Source organism: Hippopotamus amphibius, chromosome 17, assembly GCF_030028045.1.
Source record: "Hippopotamus amphibius kiboko isolate mHipAmp2 chromosome 17, mHipAmp2.hap2, whole genome shotgun sequence".
Lineage (NCBI taxonomy): Eukaryota > Metazoa > Chordata > Mammalia > Artiodactyla > Hippopotamidae > Hippopotamus > Hippopotamus amphibius.
In genome coordinates this window covers 27,761,875-27,782,916 of record NC_080202.1, presented here as the reverse complement: position 1 = coordinate 27,782,916, position 21,042 = coordinate 27,761,875, and the positions used below count along the sequence as shown (strand labels likewise).

The window sequence follows — 21,042 nt, the reverse complement described above, 5'->3', positions numbered from 1 at the left end:
TGCTAACATGGACGAAAACATTATGCTAAGTGAAAAAAAGCCAGACACAAAATGTTACACAATTAAATATCCAGTATAGGTAAAGCCGTAAAGACAGAAAGTAGATGAGTGCTTCCAGGGTCAGGAAGAGGAGGGACTGGGGAATGACAGCTAAGGAATGTGAGGTTTCTTTTTGGAATGATGAAAATAATCTGGAATTAGATAGTGGTGATAGTTGCACAACCTTCTGTAAAACCACTGAATTTCACACTTTAAAAGGGTGAATGTTATGGTATGTGTGCTATATCTCAATATTAAAAAAAAGTGGATGTAATAAAGACTACAGTAATCTGAAGAGCCCTTGTCTCATCTAAAGAACAGCCCTATTCAGCCTCAGCTAATTGCAGTGGAATAAAGTGGTCCCAATGTTGAAATATTTTTCAATTTTTAAAGAGAAGTTGGAAGTCCAGAGTTTGGGATAAAATCTCTTTATTTTTACAAGTTAGAAAATAATTCAGAAAACTTACATTCTTGGCAGCCTATATAATCTCAGGCCACTGGCCACCATTTTATGACCTCTGCTAACCCTGGACAATTCAGCTTCCATACCTTATCCAACAAAACAAAAGCCCTGTAGTTACTGGAAAAGCAACTACATATTGTTCTAATAAGCTCTTAGGATACATGGTCAATGAAGAAAAGATGGGTATACACTTCCTGGTCACTGTACCAACACAACATATTCTCTCCCGAAAGTCCACCCCCAGACCCCCGCTACCTCTGGGCCTCTCACTTCATATTTAATAAACATTTTTTTCAGCACCAACTAGGTGCCAGGAACTCTTCTAGGTGCTATCGGTAAAACAAACGAATAAGTTAAGGTCCTTGCTTTCAAGGACTTCAGTCAAGGGAGGGAGACAGACTTGTAAACAAGTCAAGGTAATACAAGGCAGAATGAAACCAGAGCCTGATAGCAGCACAAACAGTGTACTATGAAAGCACAGACAAAGCAACTATTAATTCTACCTGGAAATATCAGGGAAGGCTTTGTAGAAGAGGTGACATTTGGCTAAGCCATGAAGTGTAAGTTAAGTTCACCAGCTGGAGCAAAAAAAAAAAAGAAGAAGAAGAAGAGAAGGAGAGAGGGGAGGGAAAGATGGGGGCGGGGGGGGAGAGGGAAGAAGAAAGGAAGAGAGGAAAGAAGGGAGGAAGGAAGGAGTTAATTAAATAGAGAATTGAATTAAATTAAATAGAGGGCATGGTACAAAAAATTAAGGTTAAAGCTGGAAAAGTAGATTCCCACCCTCCCTTGGGTCCACAATGAATCTTACACAACCTTTATCACACTGGTTTAAGAAAAACTTGCTCATATGTCACTCTCACAAACTGAAATATGAGTTCCATGAAAGGAAGGATCCTATTCATCCTGATGTCACTAACATCCTACCACAAAGCCCAGTACATAGTAGGTGCTCAATAAAAGTTGGTAGAATGAGTGAATTCATGAACCAACAAAGAATCAAAGAAGAGAGATTAGGCTACGTATGAGGAATGAAAAAGCAATCCATTTTGGCTGGAGATAAGAGACACAAGAGGACTATAGTGGAAGTAGAGACTAGAAATGCAGGTTACAGGTCAAATCGGGCAATATATAAACCCACAGGCATTTGATTTGGCTTAGGAGGCCTTCCTAATATACCTCAGATAATGTGAATAGGGCAGCTTCTTTCTCTTCCCATGCAGTTCTCAGGCTCCAAAAACATTCTGACTAATGAAGGATAAATGACTACGTAAAGGCAGGAAAACACATAGTAGATGCTCAGTAATTGTCTCTAAAAAACTGAATGAGTGAATTACTCCATCCCAGAATGGTGTTTTTTACATAACCACAGTATGTTCCTAACTCACATTCTATCTGTGGTCAGTTCTGACCCCCACATGTTTTTTCTTATACTCATACCCATCCTCTATTTGTACTCTTTGGGTTTGGGTCTTTACAAGCACATTTTCTTATTAAGTTTCAACCCTAATTATGATAGGCTTATTTTTCCAATGCAGAGCGTCATTCAGAGCTTTATTACTATTTTCCAGAAAATCAAAACCACACGAAATTTGGGACCCACAAATTTGACACACACATTCTTCATTTCTTTGTCTAGAATATCAATAAATATGCTGAACAGACTGGCTCTCAGGACCAGTCTCTACTGGGCCATCTACTATCCCCATACTATCCCTATCATCCACAAATCCTCAGCCCTGATATTCAGCGTATTAAAGTAATCCAGTCAAGATTCTATTGATACTTTTCCCAGATAATCTAGTGAGACAGATTATACTGGAGACATCTCCCTGGTCTATGGATCTTGTTCTTTTGCTATTAGAAATTAAAGTTGTCGGTATGATTTGCCCATTACAAAACCATGCTGACTCCTGTCTAGTGCCTCAGGGTTTCCTAGGTGACTGCAAATTGATTGTTTGATGGTTCATTCTCATTTTTCCCAAAGATCTATAAGTTGGTGATCTTTAATTACTGGGGTCATTCTGTGTTTCTCCCCTTCCTGTTTCAAAGCTAGGCATATTTGCCCTTTTCCAGTCCTTAGGGACTTTTCTAGTTCTCCATCACTTCTCAAAAATAATGACCTGTGGGTTTGTGGCCACATCTGCTTGTACAGCAAGCATCTCTAGGGTGTATATCACCAAATTCTGCTGATATGAATCCTTGCATTTTTCCTTCTCTCATTAACTGTTTCTCTCTCTTTGATTACCAGTTCATTTCTCAAAATTTCACCTTGACTGAACTTCCTGTAGTCAACTAATTATCTGTGATCTGTTCTGAAGAGACAAGATGAAAAAATTCTGCCTCATCAATCTCCTGATATTAATAAGCATTCCTCCCGTCTTAATCATGAAGTCAAATTTTTCTAGTCTTTTTTTTGCTAAATATCTTAAAAGTTATTTAGTCTTTGCTTTTCTATACATGCTAGTTATGTCTTCCTCCCAACTGAGAGCATTCTTATTTTGTCCCTCTTCTGCCTTTCTCATACATTCTGTTTTAGGGACAAGGCCTGATTTCCACACATTGTGAACCTATTAGATACAGAAACAGTACTGGGTACTAAGGAGACTAAGCAAAAAAAAAAAAAAAAAAAAACTGCCATTAATTTCATAGTCTAGTTCAAGAAAAGAACATAAAAGAAGAAAAACATAAGTTAAGTACTCCTTCCTCTGTGTGCTTACATTGCCTCTATTATAAACTGGTTTCGGTATACTGCAATCATTCCTTTACTCACCTGTCTTTATTGACCTCTTCAAAAGCAGAGATCAGGGCTTCCTAGGTGGCTCAGTGGTTAAGAATCTGCCTGCCAGTGCAGAGGTCACGGGTTCGATCCCAGCTCCAGGAAGATCCCACATGCCGCGGAGCAACTAAGCCCGTGTGCCAAAAAAAAAAAAAAAAAAGCAGAGATCATATCAGGTTCACCTGAAATCCCAATGTCTCCTATAGTACCTGGAACCCAATATGTCTGATAAGGATGGGCAAAGGAGATAATACCCAATAGCATATGTTAGATGTTACAGATGGTTAATTTTACAGGGCGGGGGGGGGGCGCAGGGGGTTCACTCTTTCAGAGTATACTGTCAAGGAAGGCCTCATACTTTTCTGTTTCATACTGAATTCCATACAAGTTTAAGTGTTTTTGTTTTTGTTTTTGTTTTCCCTCTTCTTTTTTGCCTTCCCTACATTTAGTGGTAGAGTTGATTCCCTCTTTTTTACCCCCTCTGAAAACTAGGCTAAACTCTGGCCTATAGGAATCTGTCCCCTATAATCAGTTTCCAGTCATCACTCCTACTCTGTTTCACCTCCATACTGCCCAAATGTATAAAGTCTTACCTACTGATACAGGGAAGAGAGAGTGTCTATACTACCAAATACTTACTATCTGAGACCCTGCAGCTGTATAGAGAAGCAAAAAGTCACAACCTTAATAATAGTTCACTAGAAAACTAACCACATAGAAAAGAAAACTCCACTCAAGCATCCCTCTGTGCTGAACTAGCTTGGCACTTCCTATTGCACCAACTTTGTTCAGTCTCTGCTGCCTATAGAATACTGTGATGTGACAATACAATGAAAATTCAATGCAAATCTATTACAAGGTAAATTTTTAAATCTTGTAAAAGATACAGAATTTTTTGAAGCTGGTGAAGATGACGTGGAGACCTAATCAAATCACATGCAAAGCTACTGACAATTGAGAATCCAGCAGTACTAGGCCAGTTAACCACTGAAGAACACATAATGAACAAGGATTTCATAAGAGAATGACTTGAATATCAATTTTTTTTTAATGCAAGGGGAAAAAATGCATGGAGCCTTCAAATACTCTTGCAAAAATTATCCTCTTCATGATCACATTATGAAAGTCAAATATTAGGAACAGCATTTCAGCTATCATACAACTTAGTCTCAAATGTTAACCTAAGAATCAGTACTTGATTCTCTCTTCATTCTCAGAATTTATGAATAATTACAACTCAAAGGTTAATAAGATAGATAAATCTATTGCTATTATTTGTCTCATTTTTAAAGATTAAAAAATCAAATACTCTTTTTTTTCTACTCACTATAAAATGTTAATCCTTTTCCTGACACCAATTATCCTGAAATAATGAGGCTTCCTATACTTGTCAGTTTTTACACTAGCAATTTCTGTTTTCCCCCAGCTAAACAATAAACCCTCCAAGGACAGAAATTATGAATTCTATTTTTCTTTAATATCTGCCTCCACCACCACCAGCCCATTCTCAATCACAACCCACACACCTGCTTTTGGAACAGAAATCTGAGGAAATAAGCATGCAGAATATATTAATGACTAATTGCCTGACTTGGAGGCTAATTCTCCTAAAGGTAAGACTTGGCTGTACCACCAACACATTCTCAACACTCATAGTGGTATCCAAGGTTTCTCACTAATTACTTAGCTGCAGCTCCTTTAATTCATGACAGGGTGCACCTAAGAAACGAGAAGAGATTGTCTTTTAACAAAAAGAATTGTTTTTTGTCTTGCATTTCATCCAACAGGACATTCTCTCCTATCACAAAAGGAGTCATCAGCGTCTCTCTCCTGGATTATATCTGGGTTACCTAAAGCTGTGTAGCTCTGTGGATCAGATCAAAGTTCTTGTTACCCAAAAGTTGCCTAACATTCTCTGCCATGTGAAGATCCGTGAAAACAATAACATTTCCAAGTAAGTTGTAAGGAGTTTGGATTTTCCTTGTGATGAAACAATGACTGAAGCGATAGGTTTGACATACCAGAAGGAAACTGAAATGTTACTTCCAAGTAAAGTTTCTATGATGAGATGTCCTCAGGGCCAACACAATGCGGCAAAGGCATAGCTTGGTTTTAACATTAGGATAAGGAGGACTTGTAATGTTGATCAATGGAAGGAGTGCACCCATTTAAAGGGGACACTACCCTTCCCTTTCCTCTCTGCAACAACTGACTTTCAGGTTAATGAATAGATGCCCTTTTCTTTCAACATTGCTATTTCCAATCTTTTCTCCACAACCTATAAAGTCACATTTTAAAAAATCACTTGTGTAAATGGGTTCCAGTGGAGTAACTGGCTTCCCCTTAATTTTAAAGGACCTTCCCTACCCTCACTCTTCCCACCCCTAACCCCCTGGCCTAAGTAAGGACTTTGTATGTTTCCTACACTCTTTATGGTTCTCTAGGGAAGAAAAGAAGTAACAAGGCCTGAGCTTCTGGAAGCTGCTCTATGGTTTGGCATTATGATGAATTACCCTGTTAACTTTGGAAAAGTTGCCCAGTCTTGGTAATCTGACTCAGCTTTACAACTAGCCCTCTAGTATACCTCTGAAAGTCTACTAAAATGAACTGAATTGTGCTCAACACAAAAAGAAAAGGAAAGAATAGATAAGAAAAGAAAAAGAACTTGAAAAAGAGTTTGTCAGGCTTCAGTGTACAATTTAGATCCCCAGACTCTAGCTGCACCTACGGATTTACTTAACCAAAGGAGATTCTAATTTGGTCATTTAAAATTTGGTCCCTAAAGTGGGAAGAACTTATTAACTATAGTATCTCACAATGTTTATTAAATACTATTTGATGACAATGAAGGAGATGATGATGATGATGCTCTCTTCAGAGAACTCACTAGCTGCCATATTCTCTCCTTTCACTTAGCAACTACACCTAGACTTTAAGTCTGCCATCTGGTGGCCACTTCTACAATCAGCATTAGTTATCTCAGTCCTTCCCAAGAGGCTCATTTGTGGGTTGATTCTGCAATGGTTACTTTCATTCATTTTCTAGATTTGTGTCTTAAAGGTTTAGACTCTATCTTTTAGTGGTTGTACCAACTAATTTCCATTTGCCAAGGATCCAAGTTTCATTTTTACAAAAGATTACAGTAGCCTTCCCTGCGCCAGTTCCATCTCCCTCATCCTTAAAGACTAAACTGATTAGTTAGTGGTAGATGTTTCATGGTATTCCTCCTGGTAATTTATTTTCTAATTCAATTACAGATACTATTTTAGCAACGTGGTTCTTTAGATTTTGTGCATAATTGTGCTAGTCAGAATCCCTCATTTAGTACAGTATCAGTGACGGAAGAGAAGATAGAGTTCCCAAGCAGGTTCTCAAAGATGTCAGTTATTTGTGAAGCCAACGGTATGCCCAGATTGAAGCAGGACTTAATTTTCATTTTTTTCCTCTTATTGAGACAAAGGGTAGATTTTTCCATAGTCTTTTCCAGTGACGGAATTGAAATGAAACTGATATCATGAAAACAGAAACTTTTCTAAGAGGGTAGCTGGTTAAAAGAGAGTGTATTCTGATGAAAAGCTCATGTCACAATCAACTTCATTTTCTGGCTCATAGCTTGGAGCCCCGGTGAGTATAACCCATCAGGGAGAGCCCTCGGAGGATTTTCACAAGGGTGGGAACATATGTTAACACCTCCTGTCCTTCCATCCCAAAACAGGAGGGCTTTCCTGTCCTCTCTAGCCTGCTCCTGAGAGCATATTGCTGCTCCCTGCAGAGTTAGGAGAAAATGGGCCAACTGAATGTGCTTAGAGATGTGTACTAAAATACCTGTGGAAACAATGTTGTCCAAGAGGCATTTACCTTGATCTTTTCAAGATCCTTTTGAAGAGGAGCTTTTGGGGGACAAACCAGATGTGCTTTCCTCCCACCACTATCTTTTCCCTTCCCTTCTGCAGGACATTTGTAAAAGTTCATTAGGAAGGGTTGTAGAGCATGCAGACTAGAGACACAGATGACTGGTTTGAAAGGAGGATGGAAGCAGTGATGTGTGTCCCCTAGTTCCTTCTATTGGAATTGTCTGGTGTTCCTGTTTGTGATTCTCCTCAAGCTTTTGGAAGGGGAAGGAAACCAAAATAGTACCCACGATCACAACAGGCCAGGGCTGAAAGGTGCCATGTGGTTTCTTGCCTGAGTTGACCAGAGTCTTGTGGTTATCCAACTGCTGAATTAACCAGCAGATGCCCCTGTGGTAAAATGCAGGGTCTTAGAACTTATAGGGGATCTTCAGGAAAAGAAAAATGAAGATAGTCAGGAAATTATTACAAAATATTTCAAAGCTCCTATCTCAAAAACTGATTCATTATAAATCAGACCTGCTGTTCTGAGGTGTATGTGGTTTGATAGGTGAAATAAGCTTAAATTAGAAAGAGCTCATTTTAAACTCCTTTTGAGTGGCAAAAAGTTCAAATTTCATGAATTGCATCAAGTTTTAACCACCAAAAATTGGTTATCCAGGTTCTGGACATATACACTAAAAACGTTCTGAGCTGTGTTCTGAACTTTTGTTATATTTCTAATTTTAACTTGACTCAACATACAGAGAGGAGTGGGAATGGGTCCAAAAGCTTTCTGGCTCTGAATCTATGGAAAGTGTGGATCATACTTCTGACTGCCCCATGCAATTGTTCTTCTACGAGCTCCAGATGGCAGTGAAAGCTCTCCTTAAGCAGATCAATATACCTCTATACCAGGTACTAGTCTTTACCATTTTTATCTTCTTTTTATGGCTCATGGAAACTGTATTATGGTGTAAAACTCAAGAGGTGAAAAATATATGTATATATATTTTGTTCATTGATTTACATACCACTTTGCACATACATGCACATTTTCAATCTGATGCCTATAAGTGGATACAGACTGCACTTCTGTACCTTTTCTCTAGCTCCTCCATGTTGACATCTTCCAAAGTTCTCAGATCCCACTTTACTGTGGTTTGGTCAAACAAGGAAAAATAATCAGCTAACCCACATTTAAAGACATCAAGTCTCAGCTTCAGGATAACATGAAGCAAGGGGAATAAATAAATAGATAAGTAAATATATAAGTATATATAATTAATTTGCAAATGATTTGCTCAAGAAGACTATTGGTGGGGCTTCCCTGGTAGCGCAGTGGTTAAGAATCTGCCTGCCAATGCAGGGTACATGGGTTTGATTCCTGGTCAGGGAAGATCCTACATGCCTCAGAGCAACTAAGCCTGTGCTCTAGAGCCCGCAAGCCACAACTATTGAGCCCATGTGCCACAACAACTGAAGCCCACACACCAAGAGCCCATGCTCCACAACAAGAGAAGCCCCTGAACCACAACAAAGAGTAGTCCCTGCTCACTGCAACTAGAGAAGGCCTGTGCGCAGCAGCAGAGACCCAACACAGGCAATAAATAAATAAATAAATAACTTTATTAAAAAAAAAAAAACTGCATTATCTATTCAAAAAAAAAAATGATTATTGGTAGTATAAATCTAGAGCAGTGGCCAAGATTATGCCATGCTATCTTTCCACAAACAGAAAATTTGCTGTCAAAATTACTGTCTTGTCTAAATCAAAATGTGCAAATCTTACCTCCACAAATAAGCAACTTCAAGAAAAAACAAAAACAAAAACCTGTTGGCATGGAAGAGAAGAATAAAAGCTTATTAGGCTCTGTATTGTAAGTTAACATTATGTAGCATTAGGCTGGATTCCTTTTTTTTTTTTTTTTGACCTATATTCACCATCTCTCCCCTCTCAATACACACACATACTATCCCTATACAGACACACAGAAAATCAACCAAGTTTAGCATGCAAACAGGAAGACTGTAACAGGACTGGCTCTCTTTAAATAACAGAGAGACAACTGTGAATTGGCCTCTGACCCATGGTGGCAAGGGGATAGATTAGACTCCAACAAGAGTGTTCTTCCATTGGGGTACTGCTCTGATTATAAGTCAATATTGCAAGTCTAGTCCAAAACAGCTAACCTGGATGAAGAATAGATTGCACAAGATGCCATAAAGATACTAGGGGGGCAACTGGATTATTCCAGGGGTGGCCACATACTCAGGAGGAGGAAAAAAATACCAGCTCAACTTGTGACAGTAGATACCAGTAAAGGGTTTCTGGGGCTTAGCAAGTTTGAAGCAGCTCATATTTCATTGGTGACTCTTGGGCTACGTATACATGTTAGGAGAAGGCTGCCTAACTGCTTAAGAGTACATACAACATTTTTTTTTTTTTTTTGGATACTTGTAAAATTTTCTCAGTCCTTGGCCAGAAACTACATTTTCCCCCCTTAGCCAACTTAAATTGAAACTAGTGGATTTTTAATTCAATCCATTTTTGTTGCTTCATGTAATTATATTCATCATTTTGAAAAGCCCACAGAATGCAATCATTTTGTGCTTTTATAAGAAGCATAAATGTTGTTTTCAGAGTTTATATGGAACATTACTGCCTTAAATCTTGATTTTATATAGCATTATTAAATGGACTGAACCCTAATATTTATGTTGTATAAAAATTCCGAGCTTGAAGTCGTGTAATTTTGTTAGATGTTTTATGCCAGTTTGGTGTTGTTTATGTAAGTGCCATGTTGTAACTCTCCTATTTTTCCTCCGCGCGTGTCCCTCTGCAGGCAAGGAACTTCCGCCTCTACACACAGGAGGTGTTGGAAATGGGTCACAATGTGTCCTTTCTTCTCCTGCTCCCTGCCTCAGACGACGTCTGTACAGCCCCAGGACAGAATAATCCTTACACCCCACACTCAGGGTTTCTTAACCTCCCTCTTCAGATGTTTGAACTTGGTATAGTAGCTTGTTTCACCTAGAAATATTAACCCAGCCTCCTTATAATAAAATCACAAAGTTATATCTGTTCCCCCTTGTCCCAGTGGAGGGTCAATAAATCACATGATGGCTTTGGCAACAACCCTTCCTAGAACTGTGTACAAGTCTGACAGAAAGCAAAGCTCCAAGACTATGTGCCTGAGCAATAATTACTGAAACCTAGCTAAGGCCCAATGGAGAGGAGGGACTTCTAAACAGAAAGTTCAGTTATCAGGCTGTAGTTCGTGCCTCCCCTTTGCTTTCCTAAAACATAAATACAAGAACTGATGTTTTCATGAAAAGCACTGCCCTTTCTTTCTTTCTTTCCTTCTTTCTTTCTTTCTTTCTCTTTCTTCCTTCCTTCCTTCCTTTCTTTTTCTTTTTCTCTCTGTCTCCCCCTTCCTGCCCCTGCCTTCCCTCCAACTGGGAAAAAAATACTGAAATTAAAATGTAAAGCATGTATCACTTTAAAGGGGAAAAAAAGTCTATAACTTTAAGTAGTGCTAATTTATTAAATAGACTCTAAATTTCTAGCAGACCATTTCAGAAGTTGACAGGGTCTCTCAGGATGCAATATTGTGATTTTGAATGGTGGAAGATCTTATCCTGACTTCCAAAAATGAATAGCCTGGGCCCCAGGTTCTCTATTTTTACAGAGACCCCTGCTGCCCACTGAAAATGTGAATAGGGAAGCTTTGTCTCTTCCCCATGCTTCATCTTGTAACAGGCCAATAAGAGGCAATTAACAAGAGTTCCATCAGTTCAAATGGATTGTAGGATCTGTGGGAATGTGAGTGACTGAGTAGGTGGAACAGAGGCAGACTCTCTTTGGATTGCTCCCCAGCCACCAGATTTAGAAACAGGCAAGGCAACTGTCTAATGTCTCATTTTGAGACCTGGGCATCTGAATCTGAATTTATCTCTTGAGGATAAATGGATAAAGACTCCCAGTTTCCCTTGCTCCAAGCAGTTACATGCCCCAAAGCTAATGAACGGCAACTGCTATTTTCCAGAGGAGGGAGAGTTATTAAGAGAAGCCTAAATCGGACTTGCAGACTGGGACTTGAGAGTACTGGGTCCTCTACTGTGTGGCACTGACAATCATTTAACCTCCCTGCACCTTTTCTGTGCCAAATGATTGGCCATACCACTCCCAAGATGCCTGAATGTGCATGTGACCATTTAATGAGTTCCCCATCCAATGAACATTTTTAGTCAATGATATAACTGCACTGCTATTACAAAACATATTTTGAGTCACGGTAGTTCAATTCAAGTTAATACATACACATAAGGAGCCTACTGTGGACATTAAGAGATAAGACAAAGGCTCTGCCCCCAAGGGGCTTTTTAGTACAGTGGTAAGAGTAAAATAAGAACACGAGTTAATTTTTAAATGATGTATAATGTGCCAAAATCTTAAGTATTAAGTGATATTGAAAAAATAAATGAAAGCACATTTTTCTCAAAGAAGGTAGCAGAAAGTCACCTTGGAGAGAGGATATTTGATTTGGGTGTTAAAGAATGGATAGGACGCTAATAAACATGGATAATAAGTTTTTTTTGTCAGAGGGAGCAGAATAAGCAAAGACATAAGAACAGGAGAACTCAGAAAGAATCAGAAAAAGAACAAGTGGTCCAGTTTGGCTAGATCTGAGAAATGATCTGAGGAAATAGTAGAAATAAAGCTGTATGGACAAGTTGTAGCCATGTTGGGCAATACTGTAAGAGTCGGGCTGAGGAATTTGTTTAAGACAGATGGAAAGCAGAGTTGGGAAGATAGTTCAGAGGTTATTATAATATTCCAGTGTTAAGGTAGACACAAAACAAAAAAAATGAGACAAATACAGATGTAAGAAACACTGGAAGTAATCGACAAGACTGGACAACTGTTTGAATGAGAAAAGGCAAAGTTTAGAGACTTCTAGAGTAACCCCATAGTTTTTTATTGTGAGGATATTGCTGCCATTACCAGACAAAAGGAAATCAGAGAAGAAAATGCATTGGGGAAGAATATGATGGTTTTAGCTCTGAATATCTTGAGTCTGTAGGTGTTAATTCAACATCCAAGTGGACATATACAACTGGCAGCAGAAATGCAGGAGACAAAGTTGGGTACTAAACACAGAAATTTGGCCAATGTCTACTGATGACAGCTGAAGCCATGAAAGTGAATGATTTCCCAGGGATAGATAAATGACAGAGAAAAGAATTAAAGAAAATACTTCATTGGAGAGCTAACTGGGAGTCCACTCTGTGTGAAATAGTCATTACTGGCCCATGATTACAGGCAAAAATACATGAGATTCATTTCCCCACGCCTCAATGGCCTGGGTGGGAACGATCAATGATTTGGTATCTGATTGACACTAAATACTCCCAAGACCCTAGAGGACCAAGCCCTGCAAGCATCCTCTCTATCTTGCTTTCTGGGAGGCTCACACACTATTCTTGGGCAACCACACTTTATCCTACTGTTGTTACTCTCTATTCTACAATTTCCTCTCCTCACTCATTTGTTCACTAATTCATCAATAAATATTTATTAAGTAACCTACTATGTGCCAGGGACTATTCCATGTATTGAAGAAACAGCAATGAACAAACTCTTCATGGAGCTAATATTCCAATGAGGGAGACAAATAGTAAACCAGTCAACAAACATTAATACTGTAAATGTCAGACAGCAGTGAGATCTATGAAGAAAAATAAATCAGGATAAAGGACTGGAGTGAAGTGACAGGAACTGCAATTTTGCATAGGATGACCTGGGAAGGCCTCTCTGAAGAAGATACATTTGAGCAGAGATGCGAGATTTCCATGCAATGAAAACAGCAAGTGCAAAGGCCTCACGTTACGACTGTGCTTGGCTAAGAGATGGGTGTGGGTGGAATGCAGGAAGCAAGAGCAACAGAGACAGGAAGTGAGATCAGAGGGCCTGCAGCGGCCAGGTCATGCACAGCGTCACCGGTCGGGACAAGGACGCTGGATTTCACTTTCAGTGTGCTGGGGATGCAATGGAGATTTCTAATCAGTAGACTGACATATTAAAAGCTCTGCAGAATCTGGTAGTCCCCCCACAAAAAAGTAAAAAATAAAAACCTTCACTTTGTTTAACCCAACATTTTCCAAAATCATTTGACAACAACTGGAACCATTTTGGCATGGTACCTATTAAAAACCCACAGAAAACATACTTAGGATATGATGCCCTAGAACAGTGCTTTTCAAACTTTAATGTGCATCAGAAACACTTAGAGAGCTTGTTAAAATAGATTCTTGGAGTCCCACTCCAGAGATGCTGAGTCAGTAGGGGCTGGAGAATTTGCATTTCTAACAAGCTTTCAGCTGATACTGAAGCTGCCAATCCATGGACCACACTTGAAGTAATACTGCCTAGAACTCAGAGGAAAAGACATTTTAGGAATTTAGAGAACTAGGGTTGTGGTTAGCAAAGTAATAGAAACCAACAGTGCCTATCTCTTTGACCTATCCTACCTCTTTTTAATACTAAAAGCAATATAAGACCATCAGGTACTATCCTTCATCTATGAAAACCAGGCCATAGATCAAAGCCTGGATCTCAATAATTTCTGACTTTAAGATGTTTTTTCTTAGAGTAAATCATAACTTCTTACCCTACTGGTTCTCCTTTGTTACCATATCATTGGTGATCCAGCTGATTAATGAGGGCCATGTAAGTTTCCAGAAAAGACCACTTGCTTGGGCTTGCTTCCATTGGCATACATAACCCTATTAGTCTTTTCTAGGGATTGGGAAGAAATGTTGCCAGTATCAGGAAATTAATACTCTAGTACTATGCTTATTGTACTTTAGCACCACCAGTAACAATTTTTTAAATACTACTGGGCCTTAGTAAGAACCATGATAAACTCTCCCTTATCTCCAAGCGATCAGAGTTTTCAAAGAGGCAGATTATCAGAGTTAACCTCCTCCACTAGACATCAGCCCACTAAGCACGTAATAATACCACCTATAGAAACTTATAAGAGCTTCTAGTGGGCCTAAGCCCCTCTAAGAAAGATGCCTAAGCAATTTTTGCTTGTTTTTAATAAGTAGGGACTTCTTTATTCCACAGATAGATCCATAGTAAAAGGCCAACAGATTCTCTAAGAAAGAGAATGTTGTTGAAAATTCAGTCAGAACTCAGAAAACTGTAACAATAACATAAGAGTTCTAAGAAAACTTGAAAAGTGCAAATTATGGGAATATGCACACTATAACAGAATAAAGTATTATACTGTGTTTCAGTTTGACTTACATAAGTCATCCCTGTCGCAATGAAAAGATTTGAAATTTGGCACACTGACCACGTTCCTGACAGTGGCCTGAGTGAATCATAAATAACCTGCTAATCAGCTATGGAAAACTGCATCCGTGCCTATCCAGCACAAACTAGATCTAGCAAAGACAACATGATAAAGGAGCTTAGCCCTCTGCCTCGTGGAGTCAAGACTAGGCTGGGGCAAACCCACAGGGTGTTCCTTCATAGCATTACTTGTTGGGAAGAGAGAGAGACCCTCATACAGGAGGATGCTGTGAGACCTCTATAAGCGGGGTTGAGCTGAGGCAAAAGCTGTATAATTGCAGACCCACTCCCCCTCCAAAGCATGAGAGCTGATACTCCCCAACCCTTTGGAGAGGAGCAGGATAGCACTCCTCTGCAGTAATACAGTCTGTGCCTAGGGAACAACAAGGGTCACTATTTATGCTGTTGCCAGAAACAAAAGGAAAAGTCCTTACAAACTCTGCCCAGTGATGCGGCCTCTTGAGGATCTGATGCCTAGCCTACCACTGAGGAGGTCACCCTGCCCTGACCCTGTGGGCAGTCACAACTGACAGCAGGCCTATGAAGAGGAAAGCTGACTTTTATCTATTTCCTTGGCTCTATGATTCTGACTGACTTGACTAGCAAGACTAAGAAACTGGGGAATTTCTTTAAGAACAGTAAAGCCTGGTATATATTTCATACTTCAGTACTTGGGTGCAACCTTCACCAACAAACATTTACTGAGTGTCCACTGTGTGCCAGGTACTGTGCTGGGGCTGCACATATAGATATTAACAGGACACAATCTGCCCACCAGAAGCCTAGAATCCAGTGGAGGATAAGACATCCACATCAACAGTCCCAACACAATGAAAATCCTGCTGTGAGGTCATCTCATCTAATCCTTTCTTACAGAGATAACCTTTAAGTATAAATAAACATTCAAAAAAGGAAAGAAAAGGTAGAACAGAAAAGGAAAATCATGTGAAGCAGAAGGAACAGCATGCACAAAGGCTTGGACATGTGGGAAAATGCAGCTCAATCAAGTACACTCTTAGTAGCTCATCGTGACAGATACTTAAGGCATCCGAGGAAAAGTGGCAGGAGGCAAAACTAAAATCAAAGTAAAAATCATGAAGGACTAGGCCACGCTAAGACAGTTAGATTTTATCCTATAGGCTATAAGGAGTCATCAAAAGATTTTAAGAAAGGGAATAATATGGTCTTACTGGGTTTTAGCAACTCTATGAACTGCAGGAAAACAAAACAAAAAAAAAAGGGCTGAGACTAGAGACAGTTAAGAGACTGGCTCAGGTGGGCAATGATAAGAACTCAAACTGAGAATGCCACAGCAGGGATACAGAAGAGAAGGCAGAGGCAAGAGGAATTTAGAAGTTAAAATCAATAGGACTTTGTGACTGATTTAATGTGGTTGAAGAGCAAGATGGAGGAGCCAGAGAGTCTGAATATGGCGCTAAAATGGATAATGCTGCCATCTACCAAAACAGGAAATAAGAGGGGAGGAACAGGTTTGGGGGAGGGGAGAGATGATGAGTTAGTTCAGTTTGACAAATGATGAGTTTTGTCTGAGGTGCCTGTGGGATATCCAGGCATTGAGCCTAATGGAATCCAGGCCACAGGCTTATAAGCAATGGCACAGTCTCAACCCTCATTCCTAATGCCCATTTTTCATGATTTAGGATCCCATTCCTGAATTCCAACTGTCAGCTCATTCACTACCAGGAATCTTTAGAAAGGCATCTCATGCCCAGGTTCGTTCTGACACCTTGGCAAAGAACCACTGAACTAAACTGACCCTAGGAGGTAATCTAGTTGGTTCCTTAGTATCCAAACTAGGCTACAAGGCCCAGACTGATTAGGACTTCATTGAGTTAGAGATCTTTAGGAAGAATATTCTAATCTCAATCCCATTCTAATATTCTAACTACTAAATGCCTCCTTCTTCCCAGGGGGATGGGGTAGGGATGTGCACAACAATTTATTTTGTATCTGATATGTGCCACATGCTGTGCTGGGCACTTTATTGTTTATTATTATGTTGTTTTATCCTAGGTGGATATTATTATTCCTATCTTAGATGAGAAAACTGAGGCTCCCTGAGGTTATATGACTATTATTACGAAGGTAGGAAGTGTCAGAACTATGATTCAAATCCAGTTTCATCTGATACCTAAGCCTGAGTACTTTCCACTCTACTGTACTCCTAATCTGACTTTCAGTATTGGTGCTAACAGCATTTTAGTCTGTCACTATCTTATACAGAAAAAAGAGAGAGAGAACACCATAGAAAATCAGTCTTAATTTGTAAATTAATAACAAATCATGTGGTCTGGGATAATGCATTTTTGTATCCTTATACCATTTTGCCCATAAAATGCATGTGATTCACATTAGAAAAAAATTAGAAGCTTCCAGTCTACCCTCCCCTTCTCAGTGATGGCTACCAAATGTATCATTGCTAAACCACAAAAGACTATGTTAAAGTAACATTTGTTAAAGTAACATTAAAGGCTCTGGATAAAAACCACTAGAGCGGGAAAGTGAAGCGCTGTCCTTGTCGTTGAAAGGTCCTCATAGCTCACTGTGGTGAGTGGCACGGGTGGTGTGGGCACTGTGAGACCACCCACTGATCCAAGGCTCTGACCACAAGGAGACACAACAAGAGAAAGTTGTGGACACCCTGGCGTTCTAGAATTCAGATGGGACTGATAGTATTTCCTCTAAAGAAATTCTTCAGTGCCTCTCACCATCTTCCCAGTCATATTTTAGAAAGAAGAAAAAAAGCTAATTTTTTTTTTTTTTACAACTTGGTTTGGAAAGGCAGACTGTGAGACACTTCACTCTCTTCATTCTCCAGCCAAGAGAGGACATCTGTCAAGTGCAAACAGGATATAATTCCTCTTTGAAAGGCATAAAGACACATTCAGGGAGCTACAAGGGTCAAGAGTAAGCTAAAAAGTAATGGTGACTCTTTCTGGTAGAGCAGCCAGTAAATATCACAGACCTAAAGTACACCATTTGAAACAGGAAAATCAAAAGCACCTTGAGAAAAGAGAGAATGGAGGGAAAGAGGAGACTTCAGAGGAAGAGTCTGCTCTCTTCGGATCAGGGTGCACATTTTGTTGTTGTTCATTCAGTCAATAAACATTAATTGAGAAGTTATAATGTTCCAGCTTTTGAGGAAATAAAAATTAACAGAAGACATGGTTCTTGCCCTCAAAGAAATCATAGTCGAACACCAAGGCAGTCAAGTAAACACATTACTGCAGTAAAGCAGGATAAGTGTCCTGATACATTTAGAAACAAGTGGTGTAGGAGCACAAAGGAGAAACTAATTTTGCCTGGAAGGAAAGAGGTGTCAGTGAAGATTTCACTGAGCAGCAGACATTTAAGCTGAATTTTCAAGTATCAGAAGAAGCTGACCTGAAGGTACTGGTAGAGAAGGGTATTGGAGGAGAAGGAAATGGCATGTTCATAAGCATGCAAGTACAAAAGGACCTGTAGTAGGGTTCAGCTTGACCAAAGCGTAGGGTCTATGCAGGCAGAGGGTGGAGGGTGGTTGCATGGCAAAAGATATGACTGAAGATATATTAAAATCCTAGATGTCAAGGAGCTTGCTTTATGGCAACGTTTGGATTTTATCCTGAGTCTAGAAGGAGCTCTATAGACATCTGTAACCAGGGAAAAGCATGAAAAGTAGATCATTTGGGAAGAGCTCAATAGTTTATCATTTACTGAGATCAGTTCTTCTGTGTGTCAGACATGCAAGTGTTAGAGCAGAGGAACTGAGAAGGAAGGATCTGACACCGGAGAGAAAAAAAAAAAACCCACAACCAAAACTACCTGAATTCAGAAACACCTCCTTGAAATGGTGCACAGCTGGAATAAGGATGGGCCACTGGAGCCCTCAATCCTTTCTTCTCTACCACTTCAATATGAGGAAATACAAACAGAGCACATTACCTTACACTCACCTGAGTTTCATCCTGAGAGAAAATCAAGCAAGGAGGCAGGCAGTGGTAAGATGGGAGTTGTAGGGTGCACAGAATCTCTCAATGTGCAGAGAAGTAGGGCTCCCTCAGTGAGGTGTAGAGATGACCAGATGCCCCATTTTGAGGTAGTGTGGTTTTAGCTTCCCTAAATGGCTAGGTCTAGGTCTCAGGAATCAACAGCAAAGAGGCCCAAGGATAGTAATTAGATGTTCTGCCTAGAATTCCTCATCAAAGAAGCCAGAATAAGAATGTTTTCACAGATTTGTTGAGTTATTACAGCTCTATTTTCAAAGTCTGAAACATACTGATACAGGTCAGAGGTACAGAGTAAGTGAGGTTCCTGGAGAGCGAGTCTCCAAACTCAGCAGTGGCCAGGAAGAGACTGGTACTACACTAGTCTAAATAGTGTAGGCTTTCCTCATCTTACTGGATGAGGATGCTTTCCTCATCTTCCTGGAATCTGAAGCCAGTCAAAGTATGAAAAATCTTACCACCGCAGGTTGCCTGCACCAGGCTGAGCCCCACACTCCTCTCTCTCTCCTCCATGATAGAGATGAAGGTTAGACTGTTTCCTTTGGCCTCTGGCCCATTACCTTTTAAGAGAGGAAAGGTAAAGACAAAAACGGTCTGTCGAGCATCAGCTCCATCATCCGTCCAGGGGAGCTGAGGAGTGGAGAGGAAGGAGAAGAATCAAAACTCATCACACCAGGTCCTTAAGGAAGTTTTCCAGCCAGCCAAAAGACAAGACAAACCCTGAGAAAAGCATGTCTTGTATCTTCTGGGACTTCTGGCCTTAGAAAGGAACATGCAAGATACTGGAATCAGACATGGCAATCAAAGCTAGGTTTCAAATTGCTACTTGCCTTTTTTTTTCTTTAAAGTGATAAGCAAACTTATTTTCCCAGCAGTAGCCCAACTTTAGGGGCTGAACATAAACTGCAGCTTTAGCCAACTCCACTTCCCCATACCTTACCAGGACTTGGTAAACCTTAAAAGGGAATACTGTCTGACTAAAGCCAGACAACTGGCCCCTTAAGAGCACATTTATAATTTATTTATGGCCTAATATTTTCCACTGATAGGATTAATAAATCATGTTTTCATTCAATGTGTTTTCTCTGAGGTATGAATATCTCTATTTTGATACCAGATCTTAACATGTTTTATTTTGCTTGTCCATTTTCCAGTTCATTTTTGCAGCTACAGGGAGAAATTTATTAGTCTGTATTGCCGCCTTTCTGCTGTTGTGGAGCTGGATTCTCTGAATACCCAACAGTCCCTGAGGGAAGCGATCTCAGACAGCGAGGTTGCAGCTGCCAAACAAAGACACCAGCAAGTTTTAGACTTCATTCAGGTAACAGTTTGTTTCTTCTGAGGTAAAAGGGAGAAAGAAGGGAGATGGTGAAGGGGATGATACCTAAGTATAAGAAAGAACAGCAATCTGGGCTAATTTAAAGACCACCATGTGCAAATAGCTGGTTGATTTGATTAAAATGCGAAGCTCAGGGAAATGTGAGTTTTTAAACAAAGGTTTAAGAAAAAGCTACAGATAAGACACTGTGTTAATAAGAGCTGTATCAGCCACTGTGGTGGGTAGCAGAAGTCTCCCATATTAGAGAGAAAAATCACTGCCAGAAGAAGTAGCGATCAGAATAGTATCCTTACCCAGTAGACCACTGATAATCCCAACAGAAAGAAAAATTGTATTAATTAATTCAATACCCCAGAGAAAAATAGAAGAGAAGGACCCATTAGTTTATGTTAACCTAAATTCAGTTGGACCTAAGACTCGTCATTCTGTGGACTTCTTTCTGGCGGAACTGACACTTTAATGCATAGCTACAGAGGTTAAAAAACGTGTTCCCTGTTGGTCTTTTCTGGAAAAGCCCTATAGTGACATCTTAGGGTATTGAGACAGGGTTACTGACCAGTCATCAAGAGAATTTGGATCTGGTCTGAAACTGCCCCTAAATCCCTTGGACAAATCTTACGATCTTTGTGCCTGTAGTAACCCAATTCACAAAATGAATAAACAGTAGTCCCCTATTAACCTCAGGGGATACATCCCAAGACCCCCACTGGATGCCTGAAACCACAGATAGTACCTAACCCTATACATACTATTTTTTCCTACACATACATACCTATGCTAAAGTTTAATTTACAAATTAAGCACAGTAAGAGATTAAAAATAAAATAGAACAATTATAATAATATACTGTAATAAAAATTATGCCAGTATTCTCTCTCAAAATATTGTACAAATTTAATGCCTTTTCCATCTTAACTAAGCACTTATCATGCACTATGCCCATAACTTTTGCAATTTGAGGTGCAACAGCAAATCTACAAGGAATTTCTTTTTCCTTCTTCACAATTTCATGGAATGAAAATTCATTCTTACCATAGATCTTAGCAGCTTCAGATACAATTTTTTTTCTTCCCTTATTAAGTCGAGAACTTTCACCTTTTCACTTAAAGGAAGCACTTTGTGGCTTCTCTTGTCATAACCAAACTGCCAGCATCACTACAGTTGCACTTTGGGGCCATTATTAAGTAAAATAAGGGTTACCTCAACACAAGGGCTGCAACAA

At 39.7% G+C, this 21,042-nt stretch overlaps 1 protein-coding gene across 1 annotated transcript in view; it reads left to right on the top strand.

Moving 5' to 3' along the window:
* The window catches only part of ANKFN1 (ankyrin repeat and fibronectin type III domain containing 1), a 137,536-nt gene that overhangs the window by 96,391 nt on the left and 20,103 nt on the right, over positions 1-21,042 (top strand). The window contains exons 12-15 of the mRNA XM_057715862.1: positions 5,066-5,232; positions 7,876-8,026; positions 9,955-10,123; positions 19,636-19,802. Of these exons, the coding sequence (XP_057571845.1) occupies positions 5,066-5,232; positions 7,876-8,026; positions 9,955-10,123; positions 19,636-19,802 (654 nt within the window). The remainder of the gene's footprint in view (positions 1-5,065; positions 5,233-7,875; positions 8,027-9,954; positions 10,124-19,635; positions 19,803-21,042) is intronic.